Below are 26,885 nucleotides of genomic sequence, written 5' to 3' on the forward strand. Positions count from 1 at the left end.
AAGTGGACCAAGAAGACTTGAGAGATGTTGTGACTAAACTGTTGGGAGAATTTCTTGGGAGAGGTGTTGATTTTATGAATTGGGATGTGGATCGAGTTTATAGAGTTAATTCACAATATGCACGCACGCATGCAGTTCCTAGAGAGGTTCATGTCAAATTTGTGAAAAGAGAGACGAGAGATGAAATTCTTAGAAAACATAGGAGTGGGGCACTGACTTATAGGGGCAGGGAGATAGCCATTCTGAGGCAGATTCCCAGACAGGTACGTGAAATGAGAAAGAAATATTACTTTTTATCAAGCAAATTGTACCAGAAGGGAGTGGGCTTCAGATGGCTGATGCCAGAGGGATTGATGATTTTCCGGGAGGGCATTACGAAAAAAATTAGTACAATTGCGGAGGCTGCGGCCTACGTGGAGGAACACAAAGCCCTCCTGGATTTAGATGACCCAGGAATTGAAGAAGGGGAGGTTATAGACCATGGGGCGGAGGCGGCTGCCGCTGTTGCGGCCCTGGAGTTGGGTCAGGCTGAACCCAGAGTTCTGAGATCCAAAACTAGGAAGTGACAAAGATATTTGGTATTGTGTTGGTTTTCCTTATTCTCTTTCGTATGATATTCTGATTATTCTTGACCCTTCCTTATTGTGTATGTAAGATTGAAACTTAGCTACTTGCTTCACCTGCCTGCCATATGGCTGTTGTATGTGTTTAAAATTTTGAGTAAAATTCTTATCATGTATAAGAAAAATGAAAATTTACCATACCTGATATGTATTTGCATAAATCTTTTTTGACCAATAAAAACTTTTTTTATAATAAAAAAACATCCTTCGCTTTGACCTCCCTGCTGAAGGTGCCTCAACTAGGTGAGCAGGAAGCAACACTGGCCTCACTCACTGGGCAACCAACAGTGATCAGTCAGCAGCCTCTGCCCCTCGTAGCCCTTCCACCCTCTTATTTGTGTAAAGTGATTGTAGAAAGGTCTAAGAGAATATCCAGTTGTTTTCCAGAAGAGCCACAGGGTGTCCACATGGGGCAATGGGGGAGGCATGCAAGTGAGGGATGTGTAATGCTGCAAACCCCACAATTTACTTCCATAGGAAAAGGCCTTACCTTTCACAGGGATCACCCAAGGGAATTTTTGTTATATTTTTCATCCTTGCGATTGGTGATGGCCTGTGAGAAGAGCTACCTTCAGTGTTTATATTCTTCTCTTTCTGCAAGCACATACAATGGCTCTGTTGATTTTAAATTACCGGTAGTCTTATGTCTAAGTATACTTGCCCATGTGGTATAGCTGTATTGCTTTTATCCTTATCTCTTCCACTACCGGCTCTTATTGTTTGTTTGTTTGTTTTGTTTTGTTTACATTTATACCCCGCCCTTCTCCGAAGACTCAGGGCGGCTTACAATGTATAAGGCAATAGTCTCATTCTATTTGTATATTTTTTTACAAAGTCAACTTATTGCCCCCACAACAATCTGGGTCCTCATTTTACCTACCTTATAAAGGGTGGAAGGCTGAGTCAACCTTGGGCCGGGCTCGAACCTGCAGTAATTGCAGGCTCTGTGTTCTAATAACAAGCTTCTCTACTGCCTGAGCTATCCCGGTCCCTGGTATCATTACTATGATTATTATTACTTTGTTGTTTTGCATGTACATTGAGAACTTCTGCACCGGAGGCAAATTCTTTGTGTGTCTAATGACATTTGTCCAAATAAAGCCTATTCTGTTCTGTTCTGTTCTGTTCTGTTCTGTTCTGTTCCGTTCCGTTCCGTTCCATTCTATTCCATTCCATTCCATTCCAATCCAATCCAATCTTGCTCTGCTCTGCTCTGCTCTGCTCCACTCTACTCTACAATCTAATCTAATCTAATCTAATCTAATCTAATCTATTTCTCTTCTCTTCTCTTCTATGATTTGTTTTGCCACAGCTGCAGTTAAATGTGTGTGGTCATTGCTTGTTTTTTATGTTTTAATCTGTTTGTAAAATAGTTAGCTGTCTAGAGTTATGAATTTGAGATGGGCAGCCTCATAAACCAATAAATCAAATAAATAAATAAATAAAACTTATTGGTCTAGACAGATGGATTTGTGGTTATATCTTCACACAAAGTCTCTGAGTTGAATTTGGAACAGGTATTCTAGAAATTCCAATTTCAACTCCCCCCGCCTGCCCCCAGCTAATTATACAGGGTGAATCATTGTAGAGATGGGAGAAACTAAAATATATTATTGTTTCTATATTTTTTAAGTTCACATTTTATTCTCTGTAGAAACATATTTTAAAAAATCAGAAAACATGTACTTGTAACAGCAGAAGAGAAAAATATTTAAACTTAAAACTGAATTTAAAAGTTTATTTTTTTTATTTTTATTTATTTTATTTTGTCACACAGTATATATAAGCATAAGCATGTAATAACAATATATAAGCATATATATGAGCATATAATAACTATATTAATTGGATATAACAAAAGGAAACAATAGGACAAGAACGGTAGGCATGCTTGTGCTCTTTCCACTTATGACTGTATGACTATAACTTGTTGCTGGCAATCCTTATGATTTATATCAGGGGTGTCCAAACTTTTTTTGGTGAGGGCCAAATACAGAAAAATAAACAAAGGCCCGGGCCACACCATTGAACGGGGGGGGGAGGTCCTAATTTTTTTTCGTACCAGTTCTGTGGGTGTGGCTTATTTTGGGGTGTGGCTTGGTGGTCATGTGACTGGGTGGGCGTGGCTAACTGCTCATGTGACTGGGTGGGCATGGCTAACTGCTCATGTGACTGAGTGGATGTGGCTATGGGCATAGAACAGGGGTGTCCAAACTTGGTCTCTTTAAGACTTGTGGACTTCAACTCCCAGAGTCCCTCAGCCAGCAAAGCTGGCTGAGGAACTCTGGGAATTGAAGTCCACAAGTCTTAAAGAGACCAAGTTTGGACACCCCTGATCTTGGCTTTTGTTTTGTATTTGGTATGAACTTGAAACTCCCTTCGTTATTCCCTGCCCAAGGGGTGGAGGTGCGAGGAGCCTCGCCAGGCGGCCCGAGGAAGGCGAGGGTAGAACTGCTGGGGTCGGGCACGGCCAGCAGCCTCGTTCCCGCTCGCCGCCTCCTCCGCCCCCTCCCTTCATTATTCCCTGCCCATGGGGAGGAGCCGTGAGCCTCGCAGCGAACCACCGGGCAAGCACCGGGAGGCGGCCGAAAAGGGCCATATTCAGTTATACTTTCAGAATTTGCTGCGGGCCAATAAAAACTGACCCGCGGGCCGCAGTTGGCCCGCGGGCCGTAGTTTGGACACCCCTGATTTATATTGATATATTGATCATCAATTGTGTTGTAAATGTTGTACCTTGATGAACGTATCTTTTCTTTTATGTACACTGAGAGCATATGCACCAAGACAAATTCCTTGTGTGTCCAATCACACTTGGCCAATAAAATTCTATTCATTCATTCATTCATTCATTCATTCATTCATTCATTCATTCATTATGCACGCCCCTTATAGTCCTCTTAGAAATGTGGTGAGGTCAATAGTAGAAAAAAAGTAAAAAAGTTTTAAGTTAAATCGTAAATAATAATTAATTATTATGAGTTCCCACATAAAGTGAAACTGAAAAAAGCTAAGTTTGTAAAACAATTTGATATGAAAAGTCATACAGAATTTGGCTTTGCTCAATTCTATTCCTTATTTGTTATATTGGAAATAAAAGCAAGCCATATAAACCAATTGTCATGTTATAATTTCTGTCAGTGATTTATCTCGCCTTGGAAAAGTTCTTTTGTCTTTCATGTGAAAAGGATGTAAGGAGAACTTGTGGGGGGGAGGGGAATGTGGCAGCGTGGTTGAATTTTTGTCCCTTTTTCATATCAATTCTAGTTTCATATGATTTTTCTTGTTTAGCAATTGGCATTTAGAATGCAGCTGGACTTAATGACACCTGCATTTTACTGTCTGGCCGTTCAGTCTCCCTTGGGACTTGATTCCCTTTTTAACTTCTGATGTCCTTAAAATCCAGGAATGATGTCCTGGCAGTATTCTTGATCGCCACACAGATGGTCCTTGGCCTGTGACCACCATTGGGAACCAAATTTCTACTGCTAAACAAGCTGGTGGTTAAGTCAGACATGTCTGATTTTGTGACCTTTTGTTAAGCAAATCATTGCAGTTGTAAAGTGAATCACACGGTCGTTAAGCAAATCTGACTTTGCTTGTCAGAAGCTGGCTGGGAAAGCTATAAATGGCGATCACATGATCCTAAGACGCTGCAACATAGCAAATGCATGCCAAACACCCGGATTTTGATCACATAACTGTGGGGATGCTGCGACAGTCATATATGTGAAGACTGGTCATAAGCCACTTTTTTACTGCCATTGTTAACTTTGAACATGTCCTAAACAAATTGTAACTCGAGGATTACCTGAATATGCCTGCTCGTAAGGTCTACTTTATCTCTCAGGTGCTCTCTTTTGTAAACCTTTCCTTTAAGAAATCCTCTCGTATTTTCATAATGCTTAGTATTTGTTTTTAATTTTGCCTTTCTATTGCCTCTTTCTATTCTTCATTTTCTTATTTTTACTTTAGTTGAAAGTCATGTATCAATGGAATCAATAAATAATTGCAAGTCTCCCTTTTAGGTTTTCTAGATAATTTGAAAAAGCTGCTTCTTGATGAAGATCAAACTGTGCGACAAAAAACTACTGAAGTCCTGTACATAATGGCAACGCACAGCATTGGCAGGTAGGTATTTTGTAAAAATGTCGTTTGAAGAGAAGATGGGGGTGGGTGGGAAATGAAGTTATTGTTCATTACATTTTCCAGATTCTGGAAAGATGAATCTATGGTGCTCCAAATTTTAGGACGAATTTTCTAGAACATGGAGTCATCCCAGCACTGGCACAGCTTTTGGATGATCCTGTTGATATCTGTCGGTGGAACATGCATTATGCTCTGAAACTTCTATCAGAAACACCTACAGGTCAGGTTAATTATTATACAAAAACGTAACAATCTTTGATCTGTGTGTGATGGCCCCAAATGTTTACACTGATGCCATGTCTGCACCACTGCACAGAAACTGTCAGAAGAATAATTTGGGGTTCCAACTTGAGCCAGGATTGTGCAAGAATAAATAAAATGAAATTGAGACAGCTGGGAGGGAGGGAGAATTATTTATTCCCAAAAGCAAAAAGGTTCGCCAATGGGGGCAGCTGCAGAGAAAATGGGGTGCAGAGGGGCAGCTTTTCCTGGATGTGGAAGGCTGACGCTTGAGGGGCATCTGGGTGTGTATGTGTGTGTAGGTACATGTCAAGTGTGATGCTTATTCTTGTGAATGTGCTGTTCGACCAGGAAACTGTTTTAATTAACTGTGTTTACAGACCTTCTCTGATATATGGATTAGGTCTGGGTAACTTATTTGGGGGTTTAAAGAAGTTTGAGTAAAAGATTTTCTTCCATTTGCTATTTTTACTTGTTTAGCTTAGCTTCAGCTTGATTGTCAATTATCTAGCAGAGACACTGATTCTCAGTCCATGTGGACTCTGTTAATGTTTAAGGGAAGATGGAGAGAGTATAAGGAATAAAATATATTTTGATGTGAAACTTCCCACAGAACCTTGCCGAATCTGCCTCCTCTGAAGCTTGTAGCCTGACTTTCCTGCTTGAGGTGTTTGGAGCTAATTAAATGCCGACCGGCTGTGCTCCAGTGCTTATGAAGCCGGATGGGCAACGATGCAGGCAAGGAAGGGAAGCTGCAGAGTGGAAAGCAAGTCAGAAGGAATAACAACAACTCCGTCCCTGCTGCAAATGCGGTCTTGTCAGGCAGCCTGCGTCAGTCCGTGTTCTGTCTGGGGACACAAATCACAGTAGTATTTAATGTGGTTTCTTCGGTTTTGCTAGTGTGTGGTATGAATCGGCTCATTTGGATGTATCCTGCAGTTATACAAAACTGGTGGTTAGCTTGAGGCATGAAGATAATCGCTAAGTATGGAAACCATTTAGAAGCAAACGGGTGCTTAAGATGTCTGGCTGGGCTAGGAGAAGAAAGGCTTGGATCGAGATTTTTCCTGGCCTTGGACAATAGGTCAGGCAAGCTGTTCAGACAGGAATGCACACTTTTCAACTCCTTCTAACTCTCGTTGAGCATAAGAGCTAAACCATTTTCAGGCTGAACTCTGGAACTGGTGAATGAGTCAGGTCTTCCCTTAGTGGTTCTACAGCAGCCTTTTCCAGCCCAGCATCTCCTGATGTGTTGAAATTGCAACTCGTAGCCAGGTTGACTAAGAATTCTGAGAGTTGCCATTTCGGCGCACCTAGAGAGCAGCCAACTTGTGTCCTGTGACTTTAATGACTGTAGGCACCAAGTAGTACCTTATTCTTCATTTCAGCTTCTTTTCTGGTACACAGCAGCTTTCCCCTGGCTTAACACCCCTATTTGTTGATTTCTACAGCAAGATATATAGTAGTGATCTTAAGTTTTGTTTGTTTTCAATTTAGTGGGACTAGGAAAGAATCCATTGTCTTTGGTTGGATTCAAACAACATGGTTGAATAAGTTAAAATATGATTGGGGATTCAATAGCTCACTCAGTTGTGGAAACTTTGTCTCAGCAAGCTGTTTGAATCAGGCCATCATACTATGCTACCATATGGTTTGTTTGGATAGAACATGTTATAAACCCACGTGTAGCTGCATGATAGAACTTTATCTGAATGAGACAGTAACCATCAATGATCTTTGTAGCATCTCTCTCTCCCTCCCTCCCTCTCTCCCTCCCTCCCCCTTCCTCACTGTTTCATGTTCACTTTAGTGACTATTTTATTTAACCAACTGGTTCTCGGAATAGAGCTTGGTCACAAAACGAAGAGTGGGTGTACAAGGAATTGAGCTGGTGTTTTGGGGAACCCAGCCATTAAATGCAATTTTTAGTCACCTGAGACTAAGGCAAGGAATATGGATTTCTAGGGAAAAACATGTTAAGGATATGTTGCTGATTTGTGTACTTGTTTGCCCATACTTTGAAAATGTGTATTTGTGGTAGACAAAGGCTGTTTCATTGCCATTAGTTGGTTTCCAGTATGAAGATTCAAAGCACAGATGGTTAGAACTGCTAAATGTTTAACCTGGCCTGGTGCTGCTCCCGATGTCACCAAGATAAGGACACCTGTTCTCAGGTGGGCAGGACAGGGCCACCGCTGTGAGCAGAGTGCAGTTGAGGCTGCCTCATCCAGCTCCCCAAAAGCTCAACAAACCGGCCTCAGCGTCCTTTCCTTTCCTGAGGCTCCAGTTCTCAGCACTCTCACTTAAGGGTCTCGAACAATCAATCATGTGTTTTTGTGGAGTAAATTTTGGACTCTGGGATAAAAGCTATTCTTTTACCATTCTGTGAGTGAAAATTCAGCTTTACAATTTTGTCTGTACTAAAGATTTTTTTTGTAATGGGTTTACATATGAAATACTTCATTTGTCTAAGGCTACCTCTTGGGGTTAAAAACTTTCCCCAAAACAAGACTCTGTCATTCATGCTCCATTGTGTTCACTTACCTTTCCCATTTCAGTTAACTGAATCGTTGGTCTTCTTGCTTGTTCTTCCTCTTTCATTTTCCTCTATTTTTTATTTAGATTTATATACTTTTTGCATCTATATACTACTAATACTATATACATATCCACTCTGGCTATTTAAGAAATGCATTTAATCTATTTCTAAGGGTAATTGTCTCTTGACTGTGTCAGAGTATCACAGGCATCGCTAAATGAGCCCCTCCCCAAGAGCTCCTTCCAGGACAGGTGAGCTCCCATGAAAAGTAACCCAACCCTCTTACCTGCTCTGGGAAGCTCTTCCCAGGTCACCCAACCAACAATTATCTACAATGCAGAGAAAAAAGCATTGTAAGTTCCTTTGACTTTTCCTACAGTTTAGCATTAATCTAAGGATTGGATCAGCCCCTGCTTCAATTTTTTGAGAAGCATCAGGGGAAAAAAGAAAGGATTCCAGTCGCCTGCCTCTTGGCTCCTGAATCCCCTCTGAAGGGGAATGTCGTGGACAGATCCGGCATCTTGTTCTGACCTGAAACCTCTTTGGTGGATGCACAACATCCCTCCTGTTCCGAATCCCCCTGTGTAGAAGCTCTTCCATTGGCTGTCCATGCTGATTTCCAACTTAGCTGGTTGCTGGCTGCCTCAATGGCCTGTTTTGGCCGCTGTTGGTTTTTCCATCAATGGGATCTTTATGAAAAATCTTTCCTCACTGTCCTGCAAATCAACTGTCCTCTCCCCAGTTTCTCCCACAAGTCAGCCAGCATCCCATTGCCCCTAAGCACGTTCCAACCTTCAAAGGGGGGGTTTCCCCTTGTTGGGCTTATTTACTCTAGACTTGTGATACCCTCCCTCAAACCTTAGGGCTTCCCCAAGCCTGCTGATGCCTCCCACTGCACTTCGAACTGGTAGAGCTTTGACTACATAATAGTGCCAAAGGTGTTTTTTTCTAAAAAGCAACTGGTCTTTTTCCCCTTGAAAACGTTTTGCTTCTCATCCAGGAAGCTTCTTCAGTTCTGAACCAGATGATTGAGAATCTCCATAGATGACTACATAATAGTCATCTACTACAATCGATTGCATCGATTCTCCCCTTGAAAGTTCAGAGAAGGGGTGGGGCTCTGTGGCCTCCTCTTCTGTCCCTAAGAGATCCTCGGCATCCTTGGTCTTCACCTGTCAACTTCGAAGGTCCCTCCCATCATGTGATCCACTTGTCATGGGACTAGTGGCATGTTGCTCTCTGCTCTTAGGAAGATAGAGCCACAGAGAAGGGAAAGTCTCATCTGCCCCACACACTGGAACAAAGCCAGTTTCAGGAAAGTGCTTGACTCCCATCATTAAAACTCAAGAGTGACTTTGCCAGATCTGGCTAAAAGTTTCATGTACAAGTAGCCCACAACTGGCAATTACAGTTGTTAAGTCATAATGGTCATAAAACAGGTCAGATCTGATTTTATAAAAAAGCAGATAGCAAATGTCATGTTAATAGTCATTAAGCGAATCCATTGTTCCAATAAAGGAAAATATTTGCAGCTCAGGAATGGTGAGATCCTTGGTGCTTTCTGAACTTGGTTGTTTTCTTGGAGACATTTCATTATTGAAATTAGGGAACATGGTCAGGGCTAGTAAGATGTGCCTGAAGGCGATTTGTCCCCATTTCTGTGCTTCTGAAGTGTTTGACGCTCATATGCGGTGCTAATAAAGGAGAATATTCACAGTTTGGGGTTGAGATTAGAGGTCCTTGGTGCTCTCTGAGCTTGGTGGTTTTCTTATTGAGGTTTCGCTACCCAAGCTAGCACTGATGCTACCTAGTTTGAATAATGAAAAGTCTGCAAGAAAACAATCAAGCTCAGAGAATCCATCGTTTGCTGCAGGAGTAAATGTGGGTTTCTGGGAAAAAAGTCATAAATCCCAGTCATGTGGGTTGCTGCAAATAGCCATAAATATTGGCTTGTATAACTTTGAATGGTCATAAAGCAGCCAGTTGTAAGTCAAGGGCTCCCTATACAATCTTCTGCTCTGCCTGGGGGCCTAAAGGGCAGTCTGCTTTATCTCTGACTACCTTAAAGAATCCAATACATTGTAGACGCTCTTCAAAAAACCGCCTGCCATAGGAAAGAGGCCCTGTTCCCAAAATGGCTACTAGGGTGGGTTTGGCTACCCAGACCAAACATCTGTTCAAAGACCAAGTAGTGGAATTTTCCCCATCGCCGCAACTGAGTTTTACCTTTTCTAATAGAGGTGTGCTTGCAAAGAACCCCCAGAATCACTTCAATTGTTTCAATGGTTATGGAGGCTGTGTGGGGCTATTCCTTCAAAGATGTCCTTGTAAAGACGATGTGCGAGGTTGGTGCTTTGTTTCTTTCTTCTAAAACAACACCAGCGTGTGTGTGTGAGTGTGTGTGTGTGTGTTTTATAAAGGATTCAGATGGAGTATGAACAGAAGGGTGTCAGTGTGCATCATATTGCTTGGGCTGCTTTTCAGCCAAGAGATGAATGCATTCTAAAACCCCACCACTAATTTTCACTAGTTCAGACTGATGGATAGCAAAAAGCTCTTGAACATTTTAGCATTTTTTCGTGACACCTTTTATAAGTAGAGAGTAAAATCACAAATCCATCCCAGCTGCCAGAACAGGTGCTATCTCCTGGCTTAGCTTCATTCTGGGCAAACAGCATCGATGCTGTTAGGTTGCATTTTGCATGCTGTTGTTTCAGATGCCAAATCCTATTTTCTTGCTGATTTCATGCACTGAGATTAGAACAGCCTAATCTGTTCAAGAAAACGTAAGGTGCAATTAATTAAGGACTTTTAATCTAGAGAATTAGAGAATTTTTAAATAAAATTTAAACTCTAAACTCTAGATAATTTTTAAAAAGCTGTTACCACTGTCACCTATCTGGGTTCTGAATTGCCATACCATAATGCAGGGGTGAAATCCAGCAGGTTCTGACAGGTTCTGAAGAACCGGTAGTGGAAATTTTGAGTAGTTCAGAGAACCGGCCAATGCCACCTCTGGCTGGCCTCAGAGGAGGCTGGGAATGGAGATTTTGCAATATCCTTCCCCTGCCACACCCACAGAACCAGTAGGGGAAAAATTTAGATTTCACCCCTGTCATAATGCATGCAACAATAGCTGAAGAAAAAAGGGTAATTTATTTGGCAAATATTCTTATATTCATTTAAATACAAAGGATAAACTTGAGGTGTCTGCTACATCTAGAATTCTTATATTTTTTTCAGAGCAAGAGTTCTGGTATTAATTCTGCAATCATGGTACAAAAGCAATAGAGGTAGAAGGGCCAATGGGAATGGATAATAAACTAACTTTTTTGATTAGAGAAATTTACAATATTGGTGACTGGAAATTTCTTATGGATTTTTTATGGAGAAATGAAAAAATGGCTTTGATGAATAGACAGGATAGATTACAGAAAGAAGAGTATAATGATGCAACTTTAAAGAGAGAAATTAAAATATAATTATATTTATAATTGCTGTGAAGAATATCAGAACCCACAATTCTTTTTTCTTTCCCATTTTTTCTTTTTTTCTTGCATTTTTTGTTTTTCCTTTGCTTGCTTGCTTGTTTTCTTTCTATATATTACTGTATTTCCCCGAAAATAAGACCCTGTCTTATACTTGAACCCTGAAATAACCGCTTGGCCTTATTGCCATGCACTCAAAAGCCCAATTGGGCTTATTATCAGGGGGCATCTTATTTTGGGGGAAACAGGGTAGTTTGTATGAATATATATATGTTACACTTTGCTGTAACCTGTAGAACAGGTTTAAACATTCTATATAAAAACAACTCTCTGTCTCAGAAACTTCACTCCCAAATTGACCTTTGTGGCAAATCCCACCCCTTCCAGGCCAGCCCCATTTCCAAGTGAAAGAGCTTCCTGCTCTTAATTTTGTTCTTCTCGCCTCCCAACCAGACGCCACTATCCTATCCAGATTTCAAAGGGAAATCTCTTCCCTCGCTCAATCTCTGCTGGAACCAGCAGTTCAGATACCAGCCCCACTAATGTTATATACCATAGAATCTGACTGGGAAAACATTTTTTCCCAATTTGATCCACACCTTATTTCTCTCTCTCTCTCTCCCTCCCTCCCCCTCCCCCCTCACATCTATTTATTTATTTATTGCATCTATTAGGGCGCCCCAAGAAAGCCATGAGATTCTGGGCCACATACAACAAAAGCAAACAAGAATCAAAGAAATCAACATCACTGAAGATAAATTTGCAAAATGGCAAATTGACAAAATAGACTGAAGCAGCCACTGGGGGATTTTATGGTTATCAGGGACCTGTTCTGAGGTTTCTGAAGTTCTTTTTTCTCAGAGTTCCAGAGATGTGCAGCTCATTCTGGCCAAGCAGGGCTGGCCATGGAGCCCCCCTCTGCAAGGGCCCCATCCTGAGCCAGGCTGCCTCAAAGGGGGTCTGATTCTCGCAACTGCCTCCTCAGAGCGGGACCAGCTGCTCTCCGACTGGCTTCGTCCGAAGTGGAATACCTAAGAAACCCACCTGTGCCAAACCACAAAGCTTCAAAGCAATAGTGAACACACCACAAACCAGTTAGGACCATTCAGAGTATTTATTTTCTTAAAGTGGACAGCCTGTAACATTATTTCTGCTAATTTTTTCTTAAAGCCCTTGGCTGTGAATTCCCACTAATGTTCATACAACTGGGAAACAGAGGGAGGGGAAGGAAGGCGAGTGAGTGAGTGAATGAGTGAGTGTGAGAAAGAGAGAGAGAGAAAGAAACAGTGAGTGCATGGATGTGCTTTACAATTCTTGAATACATATTTACACATTTAGCTTGCACTGGAATTGGAAAGAACACTTATGCGGGGGGGGAGAGGGGGGGAGGATGAGTTGCGCGACCACCGGCCAAATGCCCCAGGTGAGGTTTCTCCAGTGAAGACACAACGGCTTCTCTGGCCCACTTAAGTATGCGTTTGCCAGAGAAAGAGGCCATTCAGCATTATTTTAACACAATGATAGAGAATTGAAAAATGCATCACTTCCATTTCTTTAATTCCACTAAGTTTTAAAAATTTAAATATCAAGACATTTAAATATTGTTCATATCACTCATCTGTTCACCTAATAATTACAACACATTTTAAAAATAAACACCCAAAAAGACTTAAAAGGCTCTATTATACAGTTTCATTGGCTCCTGTGTTTGGAAAGGCCGTTGCAAAGGCTGCCATACTTCTCAGAATGTTTGTGGCGCAAAGGAATCAGTCTCTCCATTGGCCCACACGGAACCCAGACACGAAACAATAACTTAAAAAGAATCCATATACCTCTTATACCTGTGTTCAAAAAGAAAAATCCAACCATTCGTTATTACAGAGATTGTGTGAAAGGACACAATTATTTGGCAAAAAAAGGATTGAAAAGAAAAACTTTCAACGTATAAAATTCCTCACTGGTAGAATAGTGACCACAACTTAGCCTGGTCTTAATTCAGTAATTCTACTCATTTCTCACTTCGTGCTGCACAATCTGAAAATCTGAAGGATTCAGATGGGCAGCCCATAAACCATTCCCACACATCAGGTCCTTCCACAGGCGGAATATTTTGTGATACACCGTTACATAAAGACAATGCGTGTACCTAGGATCTGCTTAGCGTGTTCTGCATGGAACCTGACCGGGGTGTGCGTGGGGGTGAGATCATCAGGTTGGATCCCCGAAGGGAGGCAAGAAAGGCCTCTGTTCTGGAAAGGGTGTCCCAGCACATCCTGCTTCCCACATGCTGGCTCTGCCTTCTTCCCAACAGGAAGCTGGTTTTTAGGACAGGAAAGACAATAATCTGCTCATCACAGATACAACAGGGTGGTTCTGCCACTGCAGGAAAGGAAATGACACAGAATGAGCCCGTGAGGATGGGACGGCGAAAACTTTTCAGTTCGGTTCAAAACCTCACCATTTGCGGGGAGGTGTGCAGGCGGTAAGCCGTTTCTTTTTGTGAAAACGTGTAGGCAGCTGAAGGGATGATCTGTGAACGTGCACCAGGCGTCTCCCCTCCATAACTGGATCTTCCACACGTGCCCTGTTTTTTTCCTCTGTGAAAGGAGGGATCTGCCTATTTTGCATCGCCACACAAAGCCAGGCTCATTTCCTCAGAGGATCCTTAGCAAAGGCCAATATATTTGAGGTTGTTCTGAATGATGACGTCTGTCACCGCATCAAACACAAATTGGATATTACTGGTATCAGTAGCACAAGTGAAATGTGAATAAATCTCCTTGGTCTCCTTGTTGCGATTCAAGTCCTCGAACTGGCGCTGGATATAGACGGCCGCCTCTTCGTACGTATTTTGGCCCTTGTACTCAGGAAAACAGACCGTTAGTGGGATTCGGCGAATTTTCTCTGCCAGAAGATCCTTCTTATTCAGGAAAAGGATGAGGGAGGTGTTGATAAACCAGTTGTTGTTGCAAATGGAGTCAAAAAGGCGAAGGCTCTCTGCCATCCGACTCTGTGGGAAAAAATGCAAGTGTCAGCAAGAAGAACAGGCACCAGGAACATAACCTGCTTTTATCATCAGCGTTCTTGAGCAAAGAGTTAGCGTCAGAAGAAATTAAAAGGAGGAATTAAGAATAAGAGGGGGAAAATGCAATCCAATATCATTATCCCTCTGTGTCTCTCTCTAATCATCTTTCTTTCAGAATTTCCATACACGGCTTATTTTAAGTTCTCTTTTCGTTTCCAAGTCTCTCACAAACTCCATCCAATCCAACCTTCTCAGTTTCTGCTCCTTTCAACCCGGGTACTCTCCATTCATACGCTTGCTTTGTAAGTCAATCCTCATGTCGTTCTCTTTGCACCCATGCCCATTTCAAAATGCTGCTTTCACACTGGTCATTCAGATTAAAATTCAGTCCATCTTCATATTCCCTCCCTTCAACTTTTCTCTTGCTTAAACAACACACGCTTAAGCGTCTCATATCCAATGCATTTTTGTTTCTCCTAACATACCCAACTGTTGCTTTCATTCACCAAGTGGCAGAAGCATGTCTTATAAACAGACATTTTGCTTCTTTTGCACTCACTCATTCCTCACAATAAACTATATATTGTTCACTACTTTTCCACCAGCTTTTACACATCAAACATGTAGTTCAGTTTATATGGATGCTTCGCTAATCCAGAAGGACTCCATGACTGATGGCATCAAAAGCCCCTGAGAGATTAAGGTGGGCCAGAACTGGTGAAGTCTTTGGGACTGTAGTGCCTTCCCGAAAGGAAAACTTTCACTGAACATATTCAGATCACTGGGCATTGCGGAAGATGTTTTTTTCTATCAGAGTAGGGTAGGATAGGGATAGGAACAGAACAGAACAACATTTTATTTGGCCAAGTGTGATTAGACACACAAGGAATTAATCTCTGGTGCAGAAGCTCTGTGTACATGCAAATCAACAAAATAATGATAATCGTAAGAATATAGGCTCTTTGCTTGAGCAGGAGGTTGGACTAGAAGACCTCCAAGATCCCTTCCAACTCTTATTCGGTTAGCTTCTGTTATAATATGATACCAATAAGAGCAGGTAAGAGACAAGAGGAGAAGGATAATAATACCACAGGCAGACAACGTGGGTAAATGCACATAGACCTAAGACAGTATTATGAGAATTAGGTATTCAGCAAAGTGACGGTATGAGGGGGAAAATTATGCCTAATTGTTGTGGCATGTAATGCTCTATAGCAGCATCCCGAGGGGAGGAGATGAACCAGTTTATGTCTGTAACTATTTACTCAGCCCTCCTCCTTCTGACCCTGGCAATATACAGGTTTTCTATGGAAGGCAGGCTGGCTGCAATTGTTTCTTCAGCAGTCCTAACTATCCACTGAAGCCCAGTTGCTGGGCCAAATCAGACAGTTATAGAAGCACAAATGACAGACTCAACATTTCCTCTGTAAAACTGTATTAACAGCTTCTGGGCTTCAGCTCTGAAAATCTTTTCCTTCTTGAATTGCTAACTAAAATTAATAAGATTAATAAAATTATTAGGTACCTCTTTTTTACTCAAAGACACCAGTTTAGATATACATCTTCAATAGGTAGCTAAGAAACCTTTTTGTGTGTTTCAGTGTTACCTATAATGGATCACCACAAACACTACACAACCAACCAAATAAATAGTATAAGAAAACAAAAAAGTTGGTCCTCACAAGTAGAGCCCAAAATTCTGACCCAGGTCTGAAAACAATTGTTTAGCCAGGAACAGAAAATAGGCTGTAACTAAAAGCATGTAATAAGAAACCTGTTTCCCGGTGTAGTGCTTAGATAATCCACATATGGGCTAACTCTCATCTCTCTGCCAGGGACTGAGTGTAGCTTTTGTTTTTTTATCCTTTGACCACGCCTCTTCTGCTCGGCTGAGCTTCGGTTTTCACTCAGTCTAGCTAGAGAGATGTGTGTATCACTGCTCTGGCAGTTAGAGTTGGGTTATATTTGTTTTTTTCCTTTTATTTTTCTTGCCTTGATTTGGTCTAATTTTTGGTCTGCTGAAGATCTTCTTCCTTGTGACTTTGGGAGGGCAGCTTGCGGCTGCGGCTTGCCCTCAGCTGCTGGTGGCTGGCCAGTCATTCCTGGGGCTCCAGGCCAACTGCCGCCACCCAGATCGTCACAAAACAGCACTCGGAGTTCTGTCCCATTCTAGGCACCTCCAAACAGCTTAAATTTCGCTGGATTGCCATTGGTGGGTGAGCTGGTTTCCTGGTCTGCCGGTACAAACACCACCGCCTATAGCTCCCTTACTTTTGGGCAGCTCTGGAGTCACTGCCAAGGTCACCGTGGCAAACTCCGAGGATTTCTGATGCTTCGTGGCACTGGGAAAGCTTTTCGCTTTCACGCCTGCTGATGTACTCTCTCGTCAATCATGAGTGACATGTTGCAGAGGCGCTTGGTGGGCTTGCTTGCTCGTGCGCCATTTTGTTTCCTTCCTTTCTTTTCAACGAGCCGGGGAGGCGGGAAGAGGACATTTGAATTTCTTGCCAAAATTAACTATAGTGAAGTGGTGCTGAGGGAGTTGGGGTTCTGCTCTCGCACTTTCTAATCGCCCGTCTGGGCTGCTGTGTGGGCGCTGGGGGGATGATTTGTTCTTGCGCCTTTGACTATTGGGAGGGCTTTGAATGGCACTGACTAGACAACTGCGTTCTCGCACCTCATTCAACGGCTGGGCCTATTTGTGTCAGAAGGCAATAACACTAGGCTGGGGACTTCTATTGAAGGCTCAGACAGTAGTTTCCGGACTTATCACGTTGGACTGGGCCAGAGCCAAGAGGCCATTGGTGGTCTAGACACTTTTCGGCTCAGGACTCTAATTTGAATTTGGCCTTTTCCAGGGGTAACAACATCATGGCCAATCCTGGCTTATCTCCTGACACTGTCCAATCTAGTGGCTCCACTAGAGGCCATAAGGCATGTAATCCTGGCAAAAAGAGCTCACAGCCAGCCTCCAGCAGTAGGCCTTCAACGCCTCTTCCTCCTGCAAAGTCTTCACACAGTGATAAAGACACAAAGAGACACCAGGAGGCCTTAGAGCGACAATTCTCGAAGGCTCAACAAGAAGCCCATAATAAACAGGTCGTTTCTACTACTGAAACTGTGTTGACGGGCTCGGATGTGTCAGCTCCTGTGTCTCAACAGGAGCAGAAACAATTGCAGAACTGGTCACTGGGAGGGGTTGATAAGCAGCACCAATACCACTTTGTGGGCTCCCGGGGGGATGTGTTCCCTCTACCAAACCTTTCGCAGTCTGGGTTAATGAGTGCCCCTCATGTTCCCTGTGTAGCCCCAGAAGCAGTGTTCACCTTGACTGCAGTGGGGCTCTGCTCCGGGGAGGGACAAGGTATGGGGCTAATCCTGGACCTTCAAGCTCTTTTTCACCATTCTGTGTTTAAGTTGTTGCTTCATAAAGCAAAAGTCATGACTAATACGGGGATTGAGGAGACTCTGTAGACCAACCACAAAGGGCTCCTAATTCATATGAGGACCTTTTCTCTGTGCCAACACCTGATCAGGAATTTATTCCTTGCCCACAGCTGGTATATGGGTGGGGGGAAGCGAGCTGGTGGAGACATCTCGAGAAAAGGGAGGGAACTTCTCACAGGCGGAAGGAGCCAACAGCAGTTAAGGTCAACCGTTCCGGCATGCCAGAGAGACGGGGGCCCGTCTGAAGAAGAGCCCCACATGACACCTTGGGGAGAGAGATGTGGATTGGACACTCAACCTGGTTCCTTGGGGGGAGGGACTTGGGATTGCTTTCAATATCTAATTTTCATGCCTATTGCCTCAGACCTTGCTTTTCTTTCATTGCATTCCGTTCATACTCAGTAAAAGTACCTTTCTCTATAACCATGGAGTTGGGGGTTTTCTTTCTTCAGTTTTGAACCGAGTCCTATGTGGGAAGGAAGGAAGGAAGGAGGAAACTGGAGGTGACTTTGATGCACCACTGCCTGCCATTTTTCTCCTTGGCATTCCAACCTTTTTGGATCTTTTCCCAAAGAGACAGTCAGCACCTTGGTCTCTCTCAGCTTGAGGCCCATTAGAAATTCAGGGGCTGCCAAATACAATACTTCCCTTCCTCCCCCAAAAGGGCAATTCAAGATAGAATAGAATAATAAAACACCTAAAATCACATTCTACTGAAGCTCCGCCCACAACCTTAAAAAAAGAAGAACAGATGGGGAGAAAATGGAGAAACTACCCATTGGAGCTATTAGTTCTTCTTCATTGGAAGAGCCGATTAAGATTCCTTCTTCCACTTCTTCCCTAATAAAATATTTTAGTGTTCCACACAATATCTCTTCCTGTTGACGAGAAAACATTTAATTGTCAGACCCTCCAACTCACACTTAACTAAAAGGCTAATCAGCCATGGGGCCCTTCGCTGAAGACGAAATACGTGATGTCTACAGCATGTCCACAATCCATTACGCCTTTACCTGCTCAAAACCTGAGATGGGATGACAAGATTTGATCTTGATAAATCCATGCTGCATTTGTGTAGTTACCAAAGTCTGCTCTTAAGCTGCCTAATGACAGATCTCTTCATGATCATAACCAACCCTTGTTTGTTTTCTAGTATACACTCTGCAGTTGCTAAAAAATTCTATCAGCATTTTCTCTTTTGTATTATGGTTCAGTATTCTAATTTGGATATAGTTATATACAAGGATAGGGGGATTACCCTAATTTGAATGAATAACCCAAACTCTAAAATGCATGCAACTGCAGCTGTTTCATATTCTTGCGATTTCTGCAAAATCAAGAATGCTTTTCCCAAGATGAGATCTGCTCATTTTTTAATTCAAAGTAATTCTCGGGAAGCTTCCAAGGAGGAAGGAGGCAGCACTGTGTAGGGAGAGGATGTGTGAGATTTTATCACAACCCTCTTGGACTTTGTCTCCCACGTAAGCATCTCTCTCCCCTTCCCCCCCCCCCCGCCCTTAGCAGGCTTGTCATCTTCCCAGAGTACTAACACCTCCAGAAAAGTAACTGTTTCTGATTCAACCTGATGTTACTGTGAATTTTAATTTTCTCTCACATGTTCGAGAAAGAAACAATTGTGAAAACTTGGCTATATTTAGCATTCCTGATTTGAAATTCTTTCTACAGAAGTTCCTGCAACCTGAACTTTCATGGGGTGAGGCGGAGAGATATCTAAATCCCAAATTCACAGGAAATTCTGTCATTGCTTTTCTTCTAATTTTAACATATTTTCTCAGCAAGCTTGTTTGTAGCTGGACCTGGAAAATGGTTGTTTTAATGGCCGTGGCTAATTCTGGGCTCTGTAGTTTAATAGAGGTAGCAAAATATCTTACTGTGCTTTTGCTAGGCTGGTGTTTCTCAACTGTGGCAACTTGGCTCAGCTGGCTGGGGAATTCTGGGAATTGATGTCCAGACATTTTCAAGTTGCCAAGGTTGAGCAACACTGGCCTAGCCAAAATATAAGAACGGGAGATCTATGTAAGTCTGGTACAACAGCAAGCAGACAATCCATTACAGATAGTCCTTGACTTACAACTTTTTGTTTAGTGACCGTTTGAAGTTGCAGCGGCACTGAAAAAAGTGACTTATGGCCGTTTTTCACACTTACGACTGTTGCTGCATCCCCATGGTCACATGATCAAAATCCAGACGCTTGGCAACTGACGATGACAATTGCAGCCTCCCGAGGTCACGTGATCCCCTCTTGCCCCTTCAGCCCGCTTTGCCTTACTAATCCAGATCCTCTTTCTGACTCTCTCTCTACCTTTAATGAAGTAGACTTATTTCTTTATGAAAATGTGATGCCGTCCATCCCCCCTGTAAGGGACTTACCTAATCAGCCTCTCTTGAGAGCCACTGCCCGGGTCTGCTTCACTCTTGATGCAGAATCAGACAGCTGGGGCTCCTCCTGACAGGCACCATCCTTTTCTAGCCACTTTTATGTTTTATTTGCTGAATCTCAAAAGTCACAAAAGGTGCTGTTGGGTATCATTCCACTTTCCTCAGTATTTGGCTTGTTTGCTTACAAGCCTCTCTGGGGTTTATCAGTAGTCGAATGCTGGTTCCAGTTGTGAAAAGAATTCTAGGATGTGTGGAAAGGTTCAAGGGAGGAGCCCCAAAATTTGCTTTTTCTGGAATCTCCAGATCTCCCCCACTTACAGGGCATCTCGGCAGAATTTAATATCTGCCCTTTCAAATTAAAGGACTCTTAGGCATTGTGAAAAAACAGCAGATCAATGGTGCTTCCAGGAAAATTCATATAAAATCATTTAAAATCTTCTAAAATTCTTGGCTGATGTCCCAAACACCATATTTGGGGGGCGGGGGGGGGGAGACAAGTCATTAACCAACCACTGTTCCCCTGGCCCAAACGTCCCCCGGCCACATTCCCTGAAGGGCGAGTCTGTTCAAGCAGGCAGAGGCTTCTGGGATTCAGCAGAAGGGAACAGACAGCTGAAGTAGAGCAAAGAATGGCAAGGAAACCGCTCAGGGGCAGCCCTGCGAGACCCCTCACCTCATACCGATCACAATCACCAGAGGGCCTTCATGGCCACATCTAATTATATTTTCTTGTACTTCAAAAACTTTCAGTTAAAAAAAAAAAGATTTAGAGAGAAAAGTCTTATGAAGGCAGCGAACATAACTGTTGGGTAGTTTTTGTTCTTCATATAAAACAAGTTTTCAAAAACACAGAACCACATCAAGAAAGGTAATATAATTCTTAAAGATAAATCTTTCATTCATGAAATTTATAGATTCACCCAATGGTAAAAAACTCTAACTTCACTTGAAACAAGCTTCCCTCTCGGTGCCGTGTCTGGCAAAGCTGCTTCTGCCGTCTCACCAGCTGAATGGATGGGAGGGCCTGCTGCACACCAGCCCTGCCTGACTGCACAGGGCACCAGGCCTCCCATTCTCACCCTGCCACTGGGCCAGAAGGATACTGCAGCCGATGCTGAGAGATCAAGAAGGAACCCATGGAGGAGAATGTTTGTAATTCAGGGTTGGAATGAAGGGACCTTGAGGCTCTTTGAACTTGGCTGTTTTCTTGCAGATGTTTCATTACCCAAACTAACTAGCACTGATGATGTTACTAGTTTGGGTAATGAAACATCTGCAAGAAAACAGCCAAGCTCAGAGTGCCCCAAGGACCCCTCAGATGAAGAAAGATGGCTGTATTCCTCTTGTCCCAGCTCTGCAAATACTTCACATACACTACCTATGTGCTTTTTAAACAATTCTGAGCAATTGTGCCTGTTTCTTGGAGACTCTGGACAAGCCCCTGCAGTTCTCTCGGATTTTTTTTGGGGGGGGGATGTTTTACCATTGCCTCCTTCCTAGGACTGAGAGAGAGTGATTTGCCCAAGTTCATCCAGCTGGCCTCATGCCTATAGTAGGCCTGGAACTCACAGTCTCCTATTTTCTACCCTGATGCCTTCAACACGAGTCCAAACTGGTTTGCAGCAGCTAACAAAGGAACTGACAAAATTGGCAAAAAGTGCACGGCAAGATTTGGGTGCACCTGTTAGATTCAGAAATGAAAGGGCAATATCTTCCCCAGGACACTTACCAAAATTCAGAGTCGAAATAAACTCCTCCAATTCTGCAAAAGAAACTGATATACTGTGTTTTCCCGAAAATACAACCTACCCCGAAAACAAACCCTAGCCCGATTTTCATGCCTGCCCCTAATATAAGCCCTACCCCAAAAAATAAGCCCTAGTTAAGCCCCACCCACCATCTGGTTGTACAAGGTGGGGTGAGAAGCATGTGTAGAAATCAAGCTAGGACGGGGGGGGGGGAGGGCAGAGCTGCCCCACTTGCTTACCTTAGGGCTGCCACAGCCAGGCCTCCCACACACTGACACCTGTCGCAATGCTGCCTGACTTATTTTGCAGTAGTTTGTGGCAGGACGTAGTGTAGCTCGCGCGCACAATGGCACAGTACACCATGCAGCCTCCTGCTGCGAGCGGCAGCACCGGCGCAATGAGCTATGTGGCCTCTGGCCACAAGCGGCCGCAAGCAGCTGCAGAAGTCAGGCAGCAGAACAATAGGTGTTGGGGTGGGAGGCCTGGCTGCAGTGGTCCTAAGGTAAGCGGGTAAGACATCCCTTGAAAATAAGACCTGGTGCTTATTTTGGGGCGCAAAATAAAATAAAGCTGGGTCTTATTTTCAGGGAAACACTGTTCTACTAAATTATTAAGAGGATTTGGAGATAAGATGGCTGAGAGTATAAAAATTACAATTATTCAATATATTAAAATAATCTATATTCTTGATGTGCCCAAATCTGCCAAAGCAATCCTCATTTATCATATCCCAACACTGGCACTTTTCCTCTAAGTTCCCAGGGCTGCTAATTTTAGAAAGATACTTTCTTGTCTTATTTTTGTAGGCCATCTCTGTCTAAATCCAGAAGAGAGTCAGTTCTTAGCACATCTCATGGGTGAGATTTTCAGCCCATTTTTTTATTCAGCACACACTGTGCTACTTTCTATTCCCTCCCCAACAGAGAGTTGGGCTGTGACTGGCCAGGAGTCCAGGTGGAATCCCTTCAGTGACCAGCCAGCCCAACGATGGGCAACTATGTCAATTTTATGAGCTGTGGACTTCAATTCCAAGAATTCCTGAGCCAGCCTGGCTCTTTCTTTTCCCCCCAGTTCCTTTCAATGAATTGTGGGTAATAAACGCCTCTGTGGTACAGATCACAGGGGCCCAAAGGCATCTCAGCAAAGCCATTTCTGAGGATTCCCTCCCATGACCAGTTCTTGCTTCTGCCTCAGCTGGAAACTGGGGGAAATGACCAATCATTCAATTGGCCTCAATGGATTCCATGAACGAAAAATTTCACAAGGATGGTTTGCAAGAACCTGCTTAATATTGTAGAAACTCATCATTTAGATCAAATTCTGGGAGAGACCAACGACAGTATTAAGGGTCTTCTTAACAATAGTTACTACTAAACTTTAACCAATGGTTGACAAATGACTATCAAATTACCCAAAAGGGCATATAGCTTCACAAAAGGAAATGCACATTCACACGAGTGAACATTGTAGATCTCCTCTGAGCAATTACACCTTTGGAAGATAGGTCAAAAACCTCCACTCCTTCTAGGAAGATGAAGAAGTCATGCTTTTTAGTTCTCATGCAGGCCCCATTCAGACTGCTACACTCAAGGGCTGCGATGCCTCAGGTACTCATCAACCTCCTCTGGGCTCAAAAGGAAGAAGACTTGAAAAGGTCTCTTTGCATGAGAGAAGCTGCAAGGAGTTGCACAGGCTCAGATGACCAGACCTGCCAGGCCTCAGGGAAAAAGGAAGGACAAACCCTTTCTTCAACATGCACTGCACTCCAGAAAATCTGATTTTTCAAATAGCTGAATATAATCAGGAAGCTCACAACGAGTTTCTGTTACTGTTGGGTATTAGCCAGTTGAACCTGGTCCCTAACAGAACTAAGGTCATCAGTTACAGGTTGCCCTAAATCAACATGAATATCCTCTTAGAATGCAATAAGGCAGTCACAAAAATAAGTGCAGACACCCCTTAACCTGTCCTTCAGCATGGCTTCCTGAGGAAAGAACTTTGCTGTGATGTGAATCAATCAATCCATCAATTTTCATTATGATCACAGACCATTACAAATAAAAGCATTAAAAATAACAATAATAGTAAAAAATAAAAATAAGACAGAATAATATATTGCGATTGGTAGTGGATTAACAGTGGGCCTAATTTTATACACAACTGTTGTGTCTGCGCCCCCCGAGCCGGGCCCCCTGCCAGAAAGTGACTCGGAAAGTGAGGGGGAAGGGCCATCAGGACTTACCTCTGGAGCACCGGCTTCCCTGGCTCAGCTCCAGGAGCCAGAGGCAGGCCAGGTGGAGGAGATAACGAGGCCTCCATCCCCTGACTCTTTTCCCCCCAAGCCACACCTCCAGACCCGGCTGATGGCAATCAGACCTGGCTGGACCCTAGGTTTCGTAGGCAGGAGAGGCAGGAACAACAGAAGCAGGGGTGGGACAGGCCTAGGAAGTGCTGAGTCATGGAGCCACACCCCACAGGATATAAAAGCAGCAAGGGCTGCTATACCACTTCGTGGCAAGCAACTCAACTGCTTACAGGGAGAATTAGAGCTGAAGTCCTGTTCCTGGTTTCCTGGCTGACTCATCGGCATCAAGAGAGATAACAGAGACACTTGGCAGACGCTCGCAAGTTTGCTGCCAGAGCTGATAGTTGCCAGCTAATTAAATCATTGCTCGTGTCTCCCGGACTGCGGTGGGGGACAGATCAACAACGTAACAGAATTTGGCCACATTCAAAGAAATTTTCAGCCAACACAATATATGTGCACACTTCAAACCCAAGAATACACTAAGGCAGAAACTTATCCACCCAAAGGATAAAACACTTAGACACAATATGAGCAACGTGGTATATTCAGTACAATGCAGCGAGCCATGTGCAGATCTGTACATTGGGGTAACAAAACAACCACTTCATAAGCACATGGCACAACATAGGAGAAGAAACACATCAGTACCAGATTCAGCAGTCCATCTGCATTTAAGACACAGGCCACTCATTTGAAAACAGCAAAGTCCCTATTTTGGACAGAGAAGACCGCTAGTTTGAAAGAGGGGTCAAACTGAACAGCCCTCTCTCAACAGGGGGGGGGGAATACGACATCATCTATCTCCAGTCTGCAACACAGTCCTTTCAACAGTTCCAAGAAGGCTCCACCCCCATTTCTACCACTCAGGTGACCCTGATGACACAGATAAATCTCCAGGTGAGTCGATAAAAGAATGCAAATGTCCAGCTATCTGCAAGGAATATAAATCCTTCTATTCCCCACCATCCAGTCAAAGCTGAAGAAGCGTCTTGGATGAGAAGCGAAAAGTCTTCAAAGAAAAACCAGAAAGTCCAGTTGCCTCTTGAAAAAGCACTTTTGGGACAACCATGACCTGGATGACTGAGAATCTCCACAGGCATTCAGAGAAACTACTTCATACTGATCTGGTAAAAGTAGTTACACATAAAGGGCCCCTGGTGGCTCAGACTGCTAAGACAGTCTGTTATTAACAGCAGCTGCTTGCAATTACTGCAGGTTCTAGTCCCACCAGGCCCAAGGTTGACTCAGCCTTCCATCCTTTATAAGGTAGGTAAAATGAGGACCCAGATTGTTGGGGGCAATAAGTTGACTTTGTATATAAATATACAAATAGAATGAAGACTATTGCTTAACATAGTGTAAGCCGCCCTGAGTCTTCGGAGAAGGGCGGGATATAAATGCAAATAAAAAAATAAAATAAAAAAATAATAAAAAAGATCAGTACTTCCCAGATATGTTATTCGATATAAGAGTCCGAAAGTCCTAATAGAAAGTGCAATAGAGCAGAGCTCTCATTTCAGTGGCCCCTTGTCCACACTCTCAACTCACGTGTTTTTTTTTATTGGCCCTTCAAACCAGCTGTGGAAAGTGGGTTGTAATGATGTGCAATCTCTCCTGCATCAGATGATTGGGTCAGATTTTAGCTATCAGTTAAAACAAGTCAAGACCCATTAGCTTTGTAATGGAAGCCGCACCTGACCTGTATTAAAGCCACACAAGTTAAGCAGGCGGGTAAAGTAACCCCAGACGAAACCCCCCCTGCAGGTCCTCCACTGGTGCTGATGAGGGCAGGCAAGCCAGAGGCTGCCTCTGCAACCCTGCCCCCCCCCCCCCACGCCCTTTAGAAAGGGGGCTCTGGTAGATTCTCTCTCGGTCTCTAGGGAGCAGCAGATGTTGGCTCAGAGCAGAGCCAGGGATGGGTGGTTCCGCCAGAGGGAGAGGCGGCCACCCTTGCCCTGCATTAGGATTTCCCATATCGCTGCACATGCGGTAGGTAATTCAAGAGTGCTTGTCTTATACTTACCCTTGCTCTCTAGCTACCGACTTCTATAAACAGCCTGTAGGAAAGATGCTCTTAACTTCCACAGGCTCTTTGAGAAGAGCCTCATCGCCAACTGTTGTGTTTCAGAAATGAAACCTGGGTGGTTAAACACCTGTGGGAATTGCATAGGGCCTGGATCATCGTTCTTGATTACCTCAGGGGTTTGTCTCTGGAGCATAAAAAACAATTAGGGTTTGTGTGTGTGTGTGTGTGTGTGTGTGTGTGTGATGTGATGCAAACCAGTCCACCATCTTAGCTACAAGGTGTTTTATCGCAACCTTTTTTGTTAAGCAACATTGGCATATTCTGAAAGCCGCCCTTTCTGTCTGGATGGCCCTTAGCAATTGCACTTGGAGCTTCTAACCTTTGGGCTCTGTCTGTCTGGAAGCATCCAAGCAGCTGGCAAGAAAAGGCTGCAGGCTCTTGTGTATCTTAAACACCTTCACAGATTTAGCACTTGTGTGCGTGGGTCTTTTGATCTTGTTTACACACAGTTCCCTGCTCTGACCTGTTCTAATAAGGAGAGCTTTACCTGGCTGTCTGAAAGCGGTTTAGTCCTAGACAAGGAAACAAGGGAAGGCTCCTGGACTGATGCTGTCGTTCCAAGTTTCCATGGAAATAGCAAATCACAGATTCTCAGGGTTAATGTATTCTGAAGCACAGCAAAAGATTTATGTGGCAGATGCTGTAACACCGAGGGAGGCAGAAAAACAGGAGTGTAATCTTCTTGGCCTAGTCTCAACACACACACACACACACACACACACACACACACACACACACACACTTCCCAGACAGCAGAAAGTGCGTGCAGGGTGAGGAAAGTGACGTCTCCTACTATCAGTTGTGACTTTTCTAATCCTCAAATGGGAAAACC

The 26,885-nt window shown here is 43.4% G+C and overlaps 3 protein-coding genes across 3 annotated transcripts in view; 2 read left to right on the top strand and 1 right to left on the bottom strand.

The window, feature by feature from the left end:
* Window positions 1–26,885, top strand: part of GUCD1 (guanylyl cyclase domain containing 1) — a 319,725-nt gene that overhangs the window by 279,799 nt on the left and 13,041 nt on the right. The gene's annotated exons all lie outside the window — the stretch shown is intronic.
* Window positions 1–26,885, top strand: part of RSPH14 (radial spoke head 14 homolog) — a 97,453-nt gene that overhangs the window by 2,165 nt on the left and 68,403 nt on the right. The window contains exons 2-3 of the mRNA XM_058158292.1: window positions 4,652–4,754; window positions 4,874–4,992. Coding sequence (XP_058014275.1) covers window positions 4,652–4,754; window positions 4,874–4,992 — 222 coding nt within the window. The remainder of the gene's footprint in view (window positions 1–4,651; window positions 4,755–4,873; window positions 4,993–26,885) is intronic.
* GNAZ (G protein subunit alpha z) overlaps window positions 11,941–26,885 on the bottom strand; it is a 67,359-nt gene continuing 52,414 nt past the window's right edge. The window contains exon 3 of the mRNA XM_058158291.1: window positions 11,941–14,049. Coding sequence (XP_058014274.1) covers window positions 13,705–14,049 — 345 coding nt within the window. The 3' untranslated portion in view covers window positions 11,941–13,704. The remainder of the gene's footprint in view (window positions 14,050–26,885) is intronic.

This window comes from Ahaetulla prasina, chromosome 15 (assembly GCF_028640845.1).
Source record: "Ahaetulla prasina isolate Xishuangbanna chromosome 15, ASM2864084v1, whole genome shotgun sequence".
Taxonomy (NCBI): Eukaryota; Metazoa; Chordata; class Lepidosauria; order Squamata; family Colubridae; genus Ahaetulla; species Ahaetulla prasina.